The sequence below is a fragment of the Phoenix dactylifera genome, chromosome 12 (genome assembly GCF_051530095.1).
Source record: "Phoenix dactylifera cultivar Ajwa chromosome 12, Ajwa_hap1_PhDact_Kaust_v1.1, whole genome shotgun sequence".
Lineage (NCBI taxonomy): Eukaryota > Viridiplantae > Streptophyta > Magnoliopsida > Arecales > Arecaceae > Phoenix > Phoenix dactylifera.
The window spans coordinates 4455581-4473796 of record NC_143201.1 but is presented as its reverse complement, the minus strand read 5'-3'; the positions used below and the strand labels follow the sequence as shown (position 1 = coordinate 4473796).

Sequence of the window (18216 nt, the reverse complement as noted above, 5' to 3'; positions counted from 1 at the left end):
ACATATTGTTACAAAAGGATTGCATTAGATAAAAAAAATATCCTGATTATTTATGTAGACAAACATTTTAAAAATGGAAATATTCACTTTTTATCACAATGCCAATATTAAGAATGTTGGCTCGATGACAACATAAAATGGCAGTCATTGTGTCCCAGGATTTTAAAACCACCAGAAATGGGACAGTAAAAGTGATACCATATCATTCTGGAAGAAAACTGGTACAAGTATATAGTGTATCCCATACCATATATCCCTATCCAATACCATACTGAATCTTGAAAAAACTGGCATGCCCTCCAGTATTTAAACACCTGACTGTATCAAATTCTAATTCCCATTGGCACATCCATTGTCTGCTCCGATTTCAAGCAGTCCATGAACAACAAAATATCTTCAGGTCCTAATCCTTCCACAAAGCAGTCTACAGCATCAAGAAACAACTATAATACGGTTCTTTTTAGATCGAAACCTGAATGCAAATGACAATTTAAGCACTAAGCCATCAAATTATCACTTGTTCTCAGTAGGCCCAACAGCTACTACAAAGGTAATATACATGACACAAACAGTCTGGCTGAAATTGCAGCCTTTAAATTGAAATAGCAAAGGTTTTAATTACAAAAGTAACAATCCACAGCGAATTATACAGAGGTGTACCCGCCCTTCCAGTTGAGATCTACAAGAAAATGAGGAAGCATCATTTAGGCTTGCAATCTTTTTCTTTCCACCAAGATGATGAATGGAACAATCCATGGATAAGATCTGTAGGCTTTCTCCCAACTCTAATATTTCTTCATTGTTGAGTGTAACCGCATCAGCCATGCACAACCGATTGTGAATCCCAGTTGTGACAACTGATGAGTTGTTACTCTGCTGCTTAATGTACAAGTAATTGGCAGTTTATAGATTCATCTGTTTCTAATCTTAAGCTGATTGTAGTGTCATCCCCTTCTTAGCTGCTACTCTCTCAAAATCTGCACAAGCCTCTGGTGTGTCTTCTTCACTAGGTGGCACAAGTTGCCAAAATAGAGGCAGATATGCCTCCCATTCTCTCAAGATTGCAGCACCTTTATTGCTCCCAGTTTTTTCCTTTAGCAAGTAAACAAAAAGGATAAAGTTATGGCATTACCTGCAAAAATAAAAACCCTAATGTATAAGATGTTATCTTACAACATGAGCTTCTATTAGGCTTTTCAGCTGCATCTGTCCAGCTGGAGCTACCACTCTCTGAATCTTCACAATCTCCTTGTTGAGCTGTTACAACCAAGGATTAGCATGCAACTCAGTAGCACTTTATCATATACAAGGACATAATACAAGCTTCAAAATGTTCTATAAAACACAGAACACATACAAACAGTAAGCCCTGTTAACCTTAAAAGGATAACACAAGTTCATATGCCTACTTGCAATATTACCCTTGAGAAAATAGGTCTTGATTAACTTTAAAAAGGATAATGCAAGTTCATAAGCCTACATGCGTTGCCCTTTAAAAAATAGGTCCTGACTATATGTTTTGAGGTTTGATTTCAAAGGTTCACATTTTTCATTTCATTAATTCCAAATTTTTTTTGCCATGAATGACAGGTGAATAGAAAGAGAGAGCTACTAGTTGTGACTGACATTAAATGTACTGTCCCAAATAATACTAGATCCTCAACAAAGGCCTGACATGAGGACACATCCATGCAAAGATTAATGCTATTTTTTCAAACATATGACCTGTGAAGTCTTATAATTATATGCAAAGATGAATGTGAAAAAAATATTATAAACGAATGTGAGGAATGTTAAAATAAAATGACCGATATGAGAGAGAGAGAGAGAGAGACTGCAAACGACTGAATTATTTTACCATTAAAAATCTGCCATCATTTATAAGTTCATTATTTCTATACTGACGAGATAAAAAGAATGAGAAAGGTTTTTGCAAACACCTTACGAAAAAGAGTGTCATCCTCATCGAGGATATATGCCATACCACCAGTCATGCCTGCAGCAACATTCCTGCCCACTCTATTGGATTGGGGAAAAAAGAAAAAAAAGAAAAAAGGAAAAAAAGAGAAATGAGAATATTTGTTAACAGATTTACAAATTTCAAGAACAGAAATATGGGGCAAAGAAATACTTACTTTCCAAGTACCACCACACAACCCCCAGTCATGTACTCACAACAATGATCTCCAGTACCCTCAACCACAGCTTCAGCAAGAGAATTTCTAACAGCAAACCGTTCGCCTGCTTTGCCCCGCACAAATACTTGACCACCTGTTGCACCATATAGGCAGGTGTTTCCTACTATAGCAGCATCCTCTGGGCAAAAGCCAGTATTCTCAACAGGAGCTACTATCAGCTCTCCACCAGCCATACCCTAGAAGAAAAGGTTCTTACCTAGTGTCAGTCTAACAGAAGAAAGCAGAAATATGCAAGAGTGTATTCGCACTTGTACCTTTCCGACATAATCATTAGCTTCTCCCACCAGTCGAATGTTCATTCCAGGAGTCAGGAAACAAGCAAAAGATTGTCCAGCACTTCCAGTAAAACTAGAGAAAGGTAAAATAGAATGCATTATTTAAATTTTCATAAGTTGTCTGCCATAAAGTTTAGAGCAATGTAAAAGGCCTAACATACGTTATATTAAGCTGCCCAGCAAAACCTTTATCTCCATATTTCTTGGCAATCGCACCAGCTATGCGGCCACAAACAGCACGATCAACATTATAGATTTTTATGGATTTGCTAACCTCTTTTTCATGTTCAATCGCCTCAGATATCTGCATCAAGGAAAGGTTTGAAGGAAAAGAGTCATAACAATGTCCAATGTTAACGCCTAAACAGACATTGTCAAATAATTTTAAGAGATGGCTTCTAAAATGAGCAGCAAAGCTTTTGAAATTTAAGAAGCAAAGCTACCAAAGCAATACAGTTCCAAATGGTGATACCAGTAAGAACTGATAAGATTGGACACTAAAGATCGTATGACATGAAAACCACTGCATTAAGAGAGAAGATAGGTTACGAAATGCAACTAAAAGCACTGATTCTTCTTAAGCTCAGAGTCGGTAAAAGAAAGCGCTCTTAGTTTCAAGCATAAATAGCTTATGTTGATAGTTAACAAATTAAATTAAAATATTTATCCATATTGTTGAGAGAGAGTCACCATCAAACTTAGGCCACAATATAAAGTTATGCAAAACATTAGATAACAGAGATAAATATAAATGAGAACAATCTTAAGTAACCAATTTGGCTTTCTGCAAGATAACAAATCTGACATTATGCAAAAAGTCAGCAGAGGTGATTATTTTGTTGGTTATCCAAAGAATAATTCAGAGAATGGCCAGAGAATCTACATATGCTCTCAATTTTGAGAAGGCATATAGTAGAATACCACATGAGGCAACTTCATGGGCATCAAGGAATAAAGTTCGACATAACAAGTGCTTTGACATTATCAAGGAAATGCATGTCGGGTTAGCGACAAGTTTTATTATTAGAAGTGAGATAAATTTCCTGTCATAGTACTTTATATAAGGGTTAGAATTATGACTTCATCTCAATTAGTTAACATACTATTTGATACTAGGAAAGATGTGGTACACGTTATTAGAAGATGATATTCTATTGGTTCATGGGAAGAGTGCAAGGCCAACCAAATTGGAACAATGTTCCAGCAGAAAACCCTTAACAATGACGGCCTCAAAATTAGGGAAAAAGGCAATTCAGAATGTAATTCTGATGAAATTGAAAATAAGAATAAGGCCTTGGTGAAAACAAATAGCTGAGAATCCATCATGCAATTGGTTAAACAGGTGTGCATCTCATACACAAAGAATGGAAAGATTTTTTTCCTCGAGCAAAACAGTGGTAAGCCACCTCCCATTTCATGTATACAAAATGACACAAGATCAGAGAAAACAAGAAAAGAGTAAAAGAAAAATAAAAGAAAAAAGAAAAGAAGAAAAGATAGAGGAGCCCCAACAGTCCAAACAAGCCAATCCAGTCCAAAGACAGGCGAACCCACAAATTAAAATCCCAAGCTCAAAGACTGGCCAACCCACAAAGAAAAAGTCCAAGCTCCACATAGCCCACATTGAGATACTGGGTAGGTCCAGCAAAGAATAGTGGATCCAACATTAACCAGCCAGATAAAACAAAATTTGAACTGATCTAGCTAGCTTCCACTTATCGAAATTGCAGACTGGTTCCCATTCACCCCTTGACCGCATCTTGCTTCATTAATGGGACCTTCTCATCACCTGCAGACTAGTCGCACCTTGCTGCATAATGGCATCCTGCTCCATTAATCAGGACCATCCCATCACTTGCCTGCTCCTCTGTGCGTACCTTATCCTTTCTCTGAATCCATCACCGGCCTCCATTCTGATTCTATAACTGGCCTCCACTTAGTTGTCACCTTGCATTGCTTGGCATCAGCTCCACCTATCTAACCATTAGCACCTCATCCTTATAGATCTAACCACTATCGACCTGATTAGCAGCAACCCTGGTTTCCCCAACCCTTTACCTATGATCTGGCCACTGAACCCCATTCTAGTTGATTCCACCATCCTTGAGCCCATTCTCACTTTACCGGTCCCACTACCTTTGGCCCTGACCACAACCGCCAGCTTAATCCTCACCAACCCATTACCTTTGATCCCATTGCTTGTGACAACAGCTTTGCTATAGTGGGCTGTCATGACTCATTAACACAAACACCGTTCCCATGTGGACATCCCGCTGTTGGTGATGCAAGGACCTCAGAGAGAATCCATCAGCCAAAGAAGGGAAGAAGAAAAAAAGACGGGAAGAAAGGAAGAGAAGAGAAGGGGAGAGAAAGGGAGAGGGGAGAGAGAGAGGAGTGGTGGAGGAAGGGGAATGGTTTCCTCAGCTGCCCAAGGCCAGGGAGCCTAGCCAAAATCTACAGATCTCTCTCTAGCAAAGGCTAAAGAGAGAAGAATGCTAAGAATATTGGTCCTCTGATGGATGATGACATCTAGTAGAGTCTGTGAATAAAGCGGAGACTTGCTAAAATGACATGTGACAAACACATGCCCAGGCGAGTTACCTATATATTCCACTAAAACAACAACAAAGCCTTAACATTATGCAGACCAAAACATAAAGAAAGAAGACGCAAGCAAGCAATATGATTGTGATAGCCGCAATAATTTTAATTAGAATTGTGGTAGAACATAGAAAGGGAGGAACATGAATATTACAGGAGATACAAGAATTGCACGAGTGATGGATGAGGTGACAAAGAACTGATTTTATTAGTATAGAGTATAGACGTGCTACAAAGATCCAAGGTCCTAATAAGAGCAACTGCTCAAAGTTGTATCAAAGGGATTCGAAATAGCAAGAGAAGACCCAAGGTAATAAGATGGAAGTTGTGAAATTTGTTTGCAAACGAGAATAGAAACTAGAAAGACTAGAGGTGTTCCTTGATAGAAACTTCTGGCAAATAAGGATTCATTAAAAAAAACAAATGATTTCAATTCTTCACAGTTATAGTTAGGGCTATGGAAGCAAAAACATAATAGTTAAAATTTTGTACATTAGATGACTTTAAATGCTATTTTTAGTAAATCATATTTCATATAAAAAAAATTCCCATGTTTTGTAAACAGGAACTTAAAATCTATTGCTACCTCAGGATCAGAAAGTATAATGTCATCAAGAACAGGACCATTTGTGTGAACATCCTGATTCCTTATTTCACTGCTACTCCATTTTGGCAGTCCAACACTCTGAAAATTACACATATGACGCCCATGAGAAATCTAGAGGCCATAAACACAAAAGGTCAAGCAATTTAATTTGATGCTAGTTTTAAAATTCATACTGATAAAATGTAACTGAGATCAAGGTTCTGAGTCTTCATCAAAGAGATGTGTTTTGGTTTCAACAACTCTGTTCGTCCAATTATGTCATCCATCTTCTCATAACCCAGTTGAGCCAAAATACCTCTTACCTGACCGAACATTTAAATCTCATTAACTTGATTATTATGATAACTTGTAATATAAAGCTTCGAGACCAGATCAGGTGTACACATCAAAGAGAAAACTTTACGTTAGGTACTCCAAAGTATTCAAAGAAAAAAGGTAAATTCAGTTGCTAAAGTAGAGATACTTCTTTTACCAATAAAGACTAATCGATGATGGATTACCTCTTCAGCAACATATAAAAAGTAGTTAACCAGATCCCCAGGAACACCAGGAAAACGGGCACGAAGTTCTTCCCTCTGCAAAAAATTAAAAAAGCTGTCTCACAGGATATTTGAAAAAAAAAAGAGAACATTTTTTCCTCTGCTACCTGACTGGCAACACCAACTGGGCAGTTATTAGTGTGGCAGATGCGTGCCATAACACATCCTGTAGCTATCATTGCAACAGAACCAAAACCATACTCATCGGCACCCATGGCTGCAGCCATAAGGACATCAAGACCACTCTTGAATCCACCATCAACTCTCACAATCACCCTTTCCCTCAATCCATTTTCAATAAGCATCTGAAAAAATATATTAACTTCATTACCTGGACATACAAATTCTCAGCATACAAAATCAAATTGCTTGGCCATAATAGGCAAGACAAACCTGATGTGTCTCGGTTAAACCAAGCTCCCACGGCCCACCAGCATGTTTAATGGAGCTTATAGGGCTTGCTCCGGTTCCCCCATCATGCCCTGATATCTGTAACACAGACAGAACAACTCGATCTTATTCAAACTTATTGCCTTAATAGATGAAAGCTAACAAATGTTTTTTATTCAATTAGACAAGGATATGAATGAATATAAGCAGATTACAATTGATAACAGTACTCCCAACTCAACAATAACACATCAAAGGTGTGGCCCCTTTTGTTCTCCAGGTAATTCAGCAGGATAAGCATTCACCGAGGACTTATTTATGATATATGATACACTTCCTATGACAATTTTCTTTTTCAGCTGGTCTTGTACCTTGTGTTACATGGATACTCATGTCCAACTCCTAGAATCCATGTTGGACATGTCTGAATCAGATATTTGTATGACACCTTGATGCTCATCATATTTTATCAACTACAGCTCTTAAAATCGTTAGAGTTGGACTAATGAATGCAAGCCACTATATTAACATTAAAAGGAAGGTTTTGTTTTTTCCAAAGATCAGTTAAGAATCTCAAGTATAAAATAATTTTACTAATGTCATCATTCTGAAATCCTTTAGTTAATTAGGAAGTTTCGAGGAGAAACATGAATATTCAGAGACCTTAATAACAAATACATTTCAATGTTATTTTAATATGATATTTAATTTAAGTATAATATTTTAGTTTTTTTTTATGCATCCCATATCTCGTTTTTCCGCTTGCCGAGTCAAACACAGGGAGACTTGTCCAAATCTGATTCTCGTGCCTAAATCCTGCAGCGCTGCTTGTACTAGACTATTGATGGCAATATGAGTTAGTATATGGCATACCATGTTGCCCTACTGGTTAACTGCATGTTATTCAGTGAAGTATGAGCTACCAATTTTACATGTCATATTTAATTGAACTTGCCTAAATTATGTGGTCTATAGTCCAACAATATTCAAGAAACCATGTCTTTTATATAATCTTAGTGAAGTGACTAATAGATATTAACACACGACATTTTGGGACTATACCTGAAACTGCAGATTTAACATGAAAATAGAAAAAGGAAAAAAAAAAGCTGCAGAAATTTTTTCAATGACTATTTGATTATTAATTCATGAATATAATCATGTATGATATAATCACAATGCCATGTATTACAATCAATGTGATCTATAACCTACATATCTTCAGGGCTGTTAGCCCCAACACACCAGTTTCACATAATCAGTGCTCCAGTGCTACTATGTCTGTGCACATTATTTAGGTACACATACATCATATCTGGTGCAGCAACCAGTATATGGGTTTTCCATATAGCAATGATGGTACCTTTACAGCACCAACAACGTAAAGCCACAAGGATGCCTACAAGTTGCAAGACATTTTATGTGGGGTTGAGGATTTCAAAGAATATACATATACGTATTATATTCTTAGTACTATATTGCGATAACCTAGAATTTTATGATATGATATATTAATATTCAAGCATCACTTACCTTATTTTGATGAACCTAAGTCCTACATTTGATAACAGTGTATTACTATGATAGTAATACATGCTGTATTACCTCGAATGGTACAATACACAGTTATCAACGTGCATCATAGTTTCTAATTGTAGGATATCATGTTGCTTTCAGTTGTTATCCTTTTTTTTTTGCAGAAACAATATTTAAGTGCGTTAGAAACAAGCATGTTTTGGTTCATATAAAAAAAAAAGAAAACAACTAGCTATGTCTATTTCAACATGCTAATTCAGTATGAAGAAAAGGGCCATGCAACCTAGTACGTGATGATGTCTTCCACATGCTGGCATCATATGGCATACGCTAATTAGTTCTGCCGCCTAAGCAAAACTGGAATGATATGCAGCATATGAGGACCATGCCGAGTGACCTTAGTGTTCGTGAACAAGAATTTAAGTAGGTGAAATGACTATTATCATGTTACATAAGTGTTTCATGTTTTCCCGCTTTAGGAATTTTAAGACTTCCTTACCTTTTAGATATCATATATCCGAGGACTCAAGTCCCGGCGGGACGTCCCGTGGGACACTGGGATGGGGTACCATCCCAAGTATTGGGACAGGACCGTCCTGCCATTGTCCTAACATCTTGGCCGGCACATCTTGGACATCCCCTGTCCCAAGTGAAGGGACCGGGTGGGATGGCGGCACGTCCCATTTCATGGGAAAACCAAAACAACCCCATCCCATGGGATTTAAAGCCATGCATAGAGCATTCCCCACACCCCTTCACAAAAGTACATGTTTGAGGCATAGATATTGGTTATAAAAATACATTCAACATGGACATGGAAAAGCAACCAAATATTACATAACAATAACATGAAGTTAGGTTGCAAACTCCTTTCATAATGGATGAGCGAAAAGCAAAATTGATACCAAACTTTTCTACTGCATCACCACAAAACAAGGACAATAAACACACCAACATAGAGTGAATTCATATTTAATACTAAGGTTGAAGTCATGTTTCCCAGGATTTCCTGCATGGAACTGAAATTATCCAAATTATTTTCCAAGATAATCTTATATTGTCTACATTACATGCCTCACCTAAAGAAATTGATTATTCTGTAATACCAATGCTTATGTATTCTTTCTACTCTGCTCCTATTGCATCCAAGCTTAACTTCACTGACTTTGTGTTCAATTGATAGATATTATCAAATCGTAAGGTAATCTGAATCTGTAAACTAACATGATGTTCACAGTATTAGCAGCATGCACCAGCACAAAATATTGTCAACCAAAATTCAAATTATCTGAGCATTAAACAATTTTCATCTAGGACAGAAATAACTGCTTTTGGAGGCTTAAGTGAATTGAATAGATGAAGAGGATGCCAATAAATTGAGAGCCCACCAAGTGAACAATTGCTAACGAATTGTAAGAAATTCATATTAATGAGGGAATGAGAACTGTGTAGCAGGGATAGATGATTGATGAGATAAGACTTGTTGGTCATCATTGTCGTACTAACAAAAATACATATTGGACAGGAAGAATAAAGAGTGCATATATTTTGGAATATAATACCAAAGACAGCACTGACTCGGCACCTGTATTATATCAGCATTGGCCTTAGCTACTCCAGAAGCAACAGTGCCAATTCCAGCTTCTGCCACAAGCTTTACAGATACCTTTGCCTTAGGATTGACCTACATACATGTAGAGTAGATTCCACATGCAGATTAGCATAAGCATAAAGTTGAGAACATATCAAAAAACATTGTTGTTGCGGAGTAACATCATCAGTTGTGAGGTAACGAAATGGAAATAGCCATAGACAATGCATACTGTACCTGATGAAGGTCAAAAATTAACTGCGCAAGATCCTCAATTGAATAAATGTCATGATGCGGTGGTGGAGATATAAGTGGAACCCCAGGTTTAGAATTTCTTAACCTGGCAATATACGCACTAACTTTTTTCCCTGGAAGTTGACCCCCCTCCCCAGGCTTTGCACCTTGTGCAATTTTAATTTCCAACTGGTCAGCATTGACTAAAAATGTTGGAGTGACACCAAAACGTCCTGAAGCAACCTGAGAGGATTTACATGGTTCAGAAGAACTTGATTATGAAAAGACATAATAAAGATTTACTGCGACAATGTTGTCAGCTTTAAAACATGCTGGATACACAGGGGACCATGATCCACATGATAAAGGAAGGAGATCTTATAGAGAAAAAGATTGATTTATGACCTGTTTAATTGCACTTGTGGCAGTATCTCCATTCTGAAGGCCCTTAAGGTGAGGAAATGTTGGAGAATAGCCATCAACAACATCTGTTAGTGGATGCCAACGAATTGGATCCTGCAAAACACTCAGAATTTTTGATAAGCCTGTAATCTAAACTACTATCTAATAAATGTGACTAAGAAACAAACAAATTCTAGTACATTTTTTATATAATCTCAGTTATAGCAAGAAAATTGGGCCTACCTCACCACCTTCTCCAGAGTTGGATTTTCCACCCATTCTGTTCATTGCTATCGCAATTGCTTCATGTGTTTCCCTTGATATAGCCCCAAGAGACATGCCACCAGTGCAGAAGCGTTGGACAATGGAGGATGCAGGTTCAACTTTGCCAATAGGGATTGGTGGTCGGTCACTTTTAAATTCAAGAAGATCTCGGAGAACCTAAAATGGAAAAGAACAAAAATATCAACCACATCAATCCTAGATGACTTAGAAAGAGAAATTAGCATCTGATGGATGAAGTTGAAAAGCACAAACTCACATTTACAGGCCGATTTGCAAGGTGCTGTTGATAAATAGCATACGCATTTTCACTCTTTTGGCGAACTGCTTTGTGAAGCAATTTTGACATTTCTGGGTTATTTCCATGATATTCTCCTGAATTAAGTGAGAAAACAAATAATATGCACCGGCAAACAATGGAAGCAGGATTACACTGCATTTAATCCAATTCATGAGTAACTGAATAATCTGATATAGACATATTTGCTCTCAATTAATTTGATCTTGAAGATAAAAGAATCCATTACTAACAAGCTTTTTCAGATCTATTTTGGGTTTGGAACTTGCAGATGTAATATGAAATGAAAAATATCAATGCCTTTAAAACGTACTGCTATCCAGCAACATTAATTTAAGAAGTTGGCAGTGAATAGACGTTGGGAAAAAAGGACAAAATATATAGTCCATTGTTCTATTTATTTGAGTCGAGACTTGAATATCCCTTTTGGTCAAGACAACTAATTTTTTTCTATAAATCCATTCTTTTAATGGAAATGCAGCTTAACAGCCAAAGTTTTGCATCATTTTTGTTCAACCAACATCTGACAAGCTCATAGACCATTCTATATAACCCATTTAAATAATATAGGCATAAACAAGAAATGCGTTTTGGAAAATTTGTACCATTATTCTCAAAAATCAAGAGTCATTACTGGATCCTTTTTGTTCAAGAAAAATTTAATGCCGACTTAGCACATAATGACCACCTGCAATTCTAATGCTTCTGACCAGCATAAATATTAATTATACCAACTGAACTATATATATCTACATTATTAGAAAAACTTGGGAAGCAACAGCCATTACTTAATACAATCGCTAGCAAACGAACAAGCTGTTCATGAGCTAGCTCAGCTTTCATTGTCTCAGTTAATGAGCTTAGCTAGAGCTAGGCTTAGCTCACTGAACCTCAGCTCAAATTAACTTGAACAAGGATTCAAGTACCGATGGGACATCTAGCAAGAAGTAGGAGATGGCGTAGGCCCAAGCATAAAGATGGAACTGTCTCATGGTGGTCTCGGCATCCTACTCAACGCATCCCGAGACATCCCTCATCCCAAGTTTTGGGATGTGGCAGGATGGCTAGAAAAAATAGATAATCTAATTATATTAATAATTACTTTTATATATAAATTACTATAGATTATGTAGAATAAAATATTACAACTATAAGAATAAAATATAATCAGGATTACTACCCCTAGCTATATAAATAAAAGCCTCAAATGATCTTAAATTATAACTAGATCTATTGAACAAGCTATTCATGAACAACCTAGACTTGGCTCGAATATACAATGAGTTCAGCTGAAGTTGTGCCTGATAAGGTACATTGTCTTGGTATCGGGCCCCATATCGGTGTCACCCTGATACTATGTCGGCACGCCCAGTACAGAGGCCGGTTCGGCGTACCGAGTGTCGGTATGCCTCCTATACCACATACTGGTACCGAATCGGTATGATACGATATGTTTTGTACCGTCCGATTTGGTACAGTATGGTGTACTTTGATGCTTGGCCCATGTTCAGCTCGTTTCCACCTCTTCTTAGTATCACACAAATTGATTAACCTGCTTAATGACACTTTCAACCCCCTTTCAGATCAAGAGTTTTCACTTTGATCAAAAAATTTTGAGAGAAATCATCAAGCAATTAAACACTTATGTAGTCTCAGATAAAGGAGTTAAACTATATATGAGAGATCAAATGGCAGAGTACAATCCTGTGCAACAATTAATTACAAAGTTAATCGGGGTAAAATAGAGTTCCAACTTCCAAATAGTAGAGGATAACATGTGAAAGTTGATTAAAATTATGTGATCCAAAAAGGTTCCAAAGTGCTCACATTTGGATTAGAGTAAAAATAAAACATGAATAAGCAAGGTTAGCCAAACAGGTATCGAAACCCCTGTCGATCGGCTATTAGTTCGATATGGTACCAGTTCGGTACAGGGTGAACCGAGCGGTTCACCCGGGTTCGACGGGTTCATCCCGGTTCGACAGTCCATGATTCAAGCATTTCAAGATATTGAAAAGGGGGGCGAACTGGTTCGAACCAGATGGTTTGGAGTGGTTCATGCTATTTTCCGAAAAACAGTACCGAACCGTGCTGGTTCTGCATTAGTTCGGTTTGGTACGAGATGAACCTGACAGTTTAGCTGACCAAAATAAGAGTTGTAAAAAGAGGATTTGGAAAAGGTTGAGTTAATGAATGATGCGGCCCTTAATTGGAGCAAATTACATTGATGATGCCAACTAAAATTTGATTGAGCTTTGTTATTTTTGGATATTTTGTTTATGATTCTACTTCCAAAGCTAATGACGACAAAGATTCATAATGATTCCTTATGTGATAATTTCCACAAGATTATATAACTCGGGAAAATGACTAAATATGTCTGTTGAGTTTCAATTTACTGTTTCCCCTTTATGATTGTCTTTTTCCTACATTTTCTCTTTGACTTTCTATGCGGAGAAAAACATTTAGAACATTGAGCAATCATAGGTGGTGTTAATATTGCTTATTGTTTATGAAGAATCAAAAAAGATAAAGAGTTTATAGTAAAATCCTCCGTCGTCTGACTAAGCTCAAAGTGAATTAGGTCATTCTTTTGGTTAGATTTAATCTTACAGTGAAGAGCAATAGAATGTGCTTCTACTTTGAAGTTAATATTCCTTCATATACAATAGAAACTCAAGAGACTAAAATATCCATATGACATGAGAGCAATGTAAGTAGTCCTTTTATCCATACAAAACAAGTAGAATGTCTACCAATATAATGGGCATTGCAAGTACAATTCACAGAAGCATCATTCTTCACCTTGTATGGAATAATATCCACATATCATCAATTTCTATAATTTCAGTTTGTACTACAATAATGCTAACCCAATGTTTCTCCTTAGATCAGGAAAAAAAAACTGATTTGGATCGTAGGGCAACAAATAATATTTGACCATGAAAACTATTTGGAAAAACCAACTAACATGTTCTTATGTCAAAGAAGCAGTAAAACAAATACCACCTCCTGGTCGGAATTGAATGAACCCGAAGTTTTCTAGCCTCTTAGCCGTATCCTCTGAGAAAGCCTTCACCCAAAATGACAAGGTTTCCCTTGCCAACTTCAAGAAATAAAAGGACATTCATAAGAAACAACATGATTATCAAGCATTCATTATTAAATAATATTTGCTTAAAGGATGAAAAAAATATTATAAATATTAAGACTGACAACACATACACATGGTAAGCAATATAATGTTACTCTTAAAAATTTATCCAGCATGTTATCATTATATTTTTTGTACTGATTATATTATCATTTGGTCTTGATAAAAGCATATGAGCATAAACCTGAAATTATAAATCATTTTTACATAAAAATACATTAATTTAAGTGAATGATAAAAATTTTCAAACTCCTCTTTTCATTATTAAATTATGATGCTTCAGAGTCATCAATTTCGTTGCATGAAATCTTAGTTTGCTGAACAAAAGTGCAATCAATATTTAGTAAATGGATTCACTTTGTGCATTATGGGCTGTTTTTGATGACTTTATAAAATATTATCTTTGTACCTTTAGTCTTAATTTGTGTTGATGACTGCCTTTTTTCTATATGCGTTTTGCATTGATGACCGTTCCTAGAAGGCCTTCTTTTTCTTTCCAGAGAATTCATCAATTTCCATATTGCCAAATTATTTTCCACTACTAGCTGCTTGGACTGCTTTTTTTTTAACCTGATTGGAGCTGAATATGCTACACAAAGCATCACTTCATAAATATGTAAATGAAAGATCATCACAAACATGCATTATCGACTGTTCACATCAATTACTAAATACACAACTAGTATAGTTCTTAGCCCTTATATATCATGTGAATGCACTACATAATGTGCTTGTAAAATGCCTCGTCATATAAAAGTCTCCCACAGGATTAGATTAACTTAACCATGAGTGGTTTCTTGGACAAGAAAGATCTCATTGATAAACTAAACACTACTCTCAAAGAGAGGAAAGATAAAAGGACATGTCAAAACCAATATAAAATCCAGAAGTATGATACCAATTGAAATGAGCAGAATATATATTATCATGATGCTATATGTATCCTTTTCACCCCTCAAGAGTGTTTTGATCTCCATCATACAAGGATTACCTGTCCTTTTGTTTCATGCATTATTGCACCAAAAGAGACAAAGTATGTCTTTTTGTGGCTTCGGATATGTATGCATATATGTATATCATAAATAACATGATCAATGTGCTATGTATTCAGTGGATGCACTGCTCCAAGAAAAGTGACCTTACACTTGATCATGTTCAGATATTTTAATTTATTCTGATTATATGTTGCATTACAGAATGAACTTGTTTTTTACAGAAAACAGAGCAAAGACAAGGTTATTTTGCATAATATTTAATCCATGCAGATACACCATTTTTATAGCATATACTGGAGTTTCGAAATCTAAAAGGTAGCAGTTTTAGCATGTAGGCGCAAGAGCTTAGAGGTTTACTAAGGTGTATCAATCACCTCATCAAGAGTTAGTCCACCTATTTTTGATACACTTCCACGAAAAGCAATATCAACAATGTCTTGTCCAAGGCCATAAATTTCAAATATTTGTGCCCCACAGTAACTGGAGGAAAGAAACAACATTGAGGAGACTATTGATTAATAGGAGTATGATTAGTATAATTGGTAAAACTGAAAATAAACTCAAAAGTGATTTCATCCTATCCTTTCACAGGCCTTGAAAGCAATGAGATGCCCATCTTCGAAAGAATCTTGAGAAGACCAGATCTTACAGCCTGGAAAACAAAATATTTCACCAGCATTAGAATACAAACAACAGCAAAGAAAGACTTGCCAAAATATATAAACAGAACCATTTAGCAAGAAACAAAAAGAGAACACATACTAATATAACAACAATTTTAATTTTTTGTGCTGTAAGAAAGTGTAGTCCATTTGAACATCGGGACAGAACATTGAAGATTAAGGCAGAAGCATCAACTTATTGATCTATTGCTAATAAATACTTTGTTTACCAAACGAAAAGAGCCACAAACAGGAAACAGAAACGAGAACCCTTTAGACAGCATTTAGTTTTCGCTAGAATAAGAAAATTATGTATCCTATATGCATAGGATACTTTTGGAATGTGCCCTTCAGAACTGTCTTAATGCAAAAGTGATAAGCAAAGATAAAATATTATCACCTGCAACAGACATACAAACCTTGCAAAAATTCCTTTGAGCCTGCTCGATTGTTACAGTAGGCATCTTCCCATTCCGCATCATATTAGTAGTTTTTGTGCTCAGCCTCCACTGGCGGCATGTTTCTAATGCCAAATATGGGCATACCGCACTAAGTAATAGGTGAAACAATAGAGTGTTAACAGAAGTTGTCATGTGAGCATGGAATGCATTAAGAAACTCAATAACTGATTCCTCTTTCATGTATATATTGAAAAAATCAAAAATAAACAAAAGGAAACTAGAAGCAGCAGCAGCAAGATCCACTACATTATGGAATGGCATCGGATTTGTTAATTTATATCAATGAGAGAAAATAATAAGTTCACTATGCAGCATTAATAGCCCAAAAGTTGGTCCACTGCTGCGCGAGATCTGCAACCTAAAGTTGAATGTCAGAAGCGGCACTTCTGTACTGCAAAGTATTGATTACTGTTAATACCGGCAGAGTCACCAGAGGAGTAGGATCGGTTTTGGGTTCTCCTACTTAGAGCAAGAGTTTGAGTCTTTTGCTTGATAGGAATAGGATTAGCATTGATTTATTTAATATTTGGAGTCTTTAAACCAAATGCAGGAAGGTCTATAACAAATGCATTTGTTTTTATTCATGGCATTTAAGTAGGCGCATTGAAGTCGGGCAAGTGGGATTTAAAGCTATATTATGTGGACAGTCAATTTCAAGTGTAGAATTAGGCATGCACATCAAATCCACTATAAAGGTGGTGACGTGTTGTCTTGGTGGCTGGTGACCATTTATCACTCATGAATGACTTAGCAAATAAGCACAAACTCAATAATTAAAACATACTACCATCTAGGAAACAGAAAATGGTTTGACTGTTTAAGACAAAGGAACTCCTTATCAAAACATATGTAAAATGTTCTGCAAATATAGACCAGAACTTGCAGGAAACTTTAAGCCTCCATCACACGACTCTGAGCTTAAGTATGTTGCTAAACACTTGAATACTTCTCAAAGCTCATTGTTGCAGCATTAAAACCGAAGCATTTACCTTACTAAATTATTGTGGACTCACAATAATGGCACTACAGCAGACTAATTTAAGATGGATAAGATGGATTCACAATTGGCAGCAGGGTGTATTAGCTGAAATATTTACCAAGTCTCCAAGGTAAGGATTACATTGTCTTACATTTAAAAGACAATAAATTAATGGGGATTTCTAGCTTTGAGAAAGGCTGATTTGACGGCATGATGGCTAGGTAGTGGCTAGTACTAGTAGTTTTCAAGACTTGAAAGAAGTACTGTACACAGATGATGAAAGCCCAAGTGAAAAGTTTCTTCTAGGTGATGATGCTCAACAATTTAGTTTGATTTCTAGCAATTCATCTCTAGTAATTTCCTAGGTCTCTATGCCAGTGGGACTCTTGCCAAATGGAGTTCAATGTTATTAGCGAAATCAGGAGTTGCTTGATGATGCCCGACAGGACTATTCAAGGGTAATCACAAGTAGCACTAGTGGCTGATCAGGACTAGGGAACAACAAAATATTGACACCTGCTGGCTAACCACAGAACCTTTAAGGATTTTATATGAATATGTAAACATTAATGACACTCTATGACAAGCTAAACATTAATGACACTATATGACAAGCTCGAAGGTAAAAGGTGATAGGATATATACACACACACACACACACACACACACACGATCACAAGAGCATAAGAGAACTTTCTCATTGTTAGAAATTTAGAATACTTTCATGAGATACATGAACACACTGCTTGAGTTTAGGGCTGTCAAACAGATCAGCTGATTGCAACCAGCTCACTTTTGGATTGAATTTCACCTCAACTTTGGCTCATTCGACTAGTAAAAGAGCTGAACATAAGCTAGGCCCAGCTTGATATAGCCAATTTAAACAAATTTATTTTGGCATTAATACATACATACATAATACATTAATGCGCTCTCAATCTTCTTTCCAAGGCACCTGATCCTTCCTATTGCAAAATTTTGACCAAATAAACTGACATGTACCACGAGATAT

General features: G+C 36.4%; 1 protein-coding gene across 3 annotated transcripts in view; it reads right to left on the bottom strand.

The window, feature by feature from the left end:
• Positions 1 to 489: 489 nt before the first annotated feature.
• LOC103716926 (ferredoxin-dependent glutamate synthase, chloroplastic) overlaps positions 490 to 18216 on the bottom strand; it is a 46766-nt gene continuing 29039 nt past the window's right edge. For 2 of the 3 annotated variants that reach the window (XM_008805127.6, XM_026808397.4), the window contains exons 14-33: positions 16184 to 16313; positions 15696 to 15754; positions 15477 to 15582; positions 13963 to 14059; positions 10915 to 11030; positions 10617 to 10814; positions 10377 to 10487; positions 9975 to 10214; positions 9732 to 9830; positions 6614 to 6709; positions 6328 to 6525; positions 6182 to 6256; positions 5855 to 5983; positions 5661 to 5759; positions 2635 to 2777; positions 2453 to 2546; positions 2136 to 2374; positions 1941 to 2019; positions 1174 to 1257; positions 490 to 1092 (exon numbers count right to left, since the gene is read on the bottom strand). In XM_008805127.6, coding sequence (XP_008803349.2) covers positions 928 to 1092; positions 1174 to 1257; positions 1941 to 2019; positions 2136 to 2374; positions 2453 to 2546; positions 2635 to 2777; positions 5661 to 5759; positions 5855 to 5983; positions 6182 to 6256; positions 6328 to 6525; positions 6614 to 6709; positions 9732 to 9830; positions 9975 to 10214; positions 10377 to 10487; positions 10617 to 10814; positions 10915 to 11030; positions 13963 to 14059; positions 15477 to 15582; positions 15696 to 15754; positions 16184 to 16313 — 2557 coding nt within the window. In that variant the 3' untranslated portion in view covers positions 490 to 927. Of the gene's footprint in view, positions 1133 to 1173; positions 1258 to 1940; positions 2020 to 2135; positions 2375 to 2452; positions 2547 to 2634; positions 2778 to 5660; positions 5760 to 5854; positions 5984 to 6181; positions 6257 to 6327; positions 6526 to 6613; positions 6710 to 9731; positions 9831 to 9974; positions 10215 to 10376; positions 10488 to 10616; positions 10815 to 10914; positions 11031 to 13962; positions 14060 to 15476; positions 15583 to 15695; positions 15755 to 16183; positions 16314 to 18216 lie in introns of all 3 variants that reach the window. The other variant, XM_088708282.2, reaches the window with a different exon arrangement.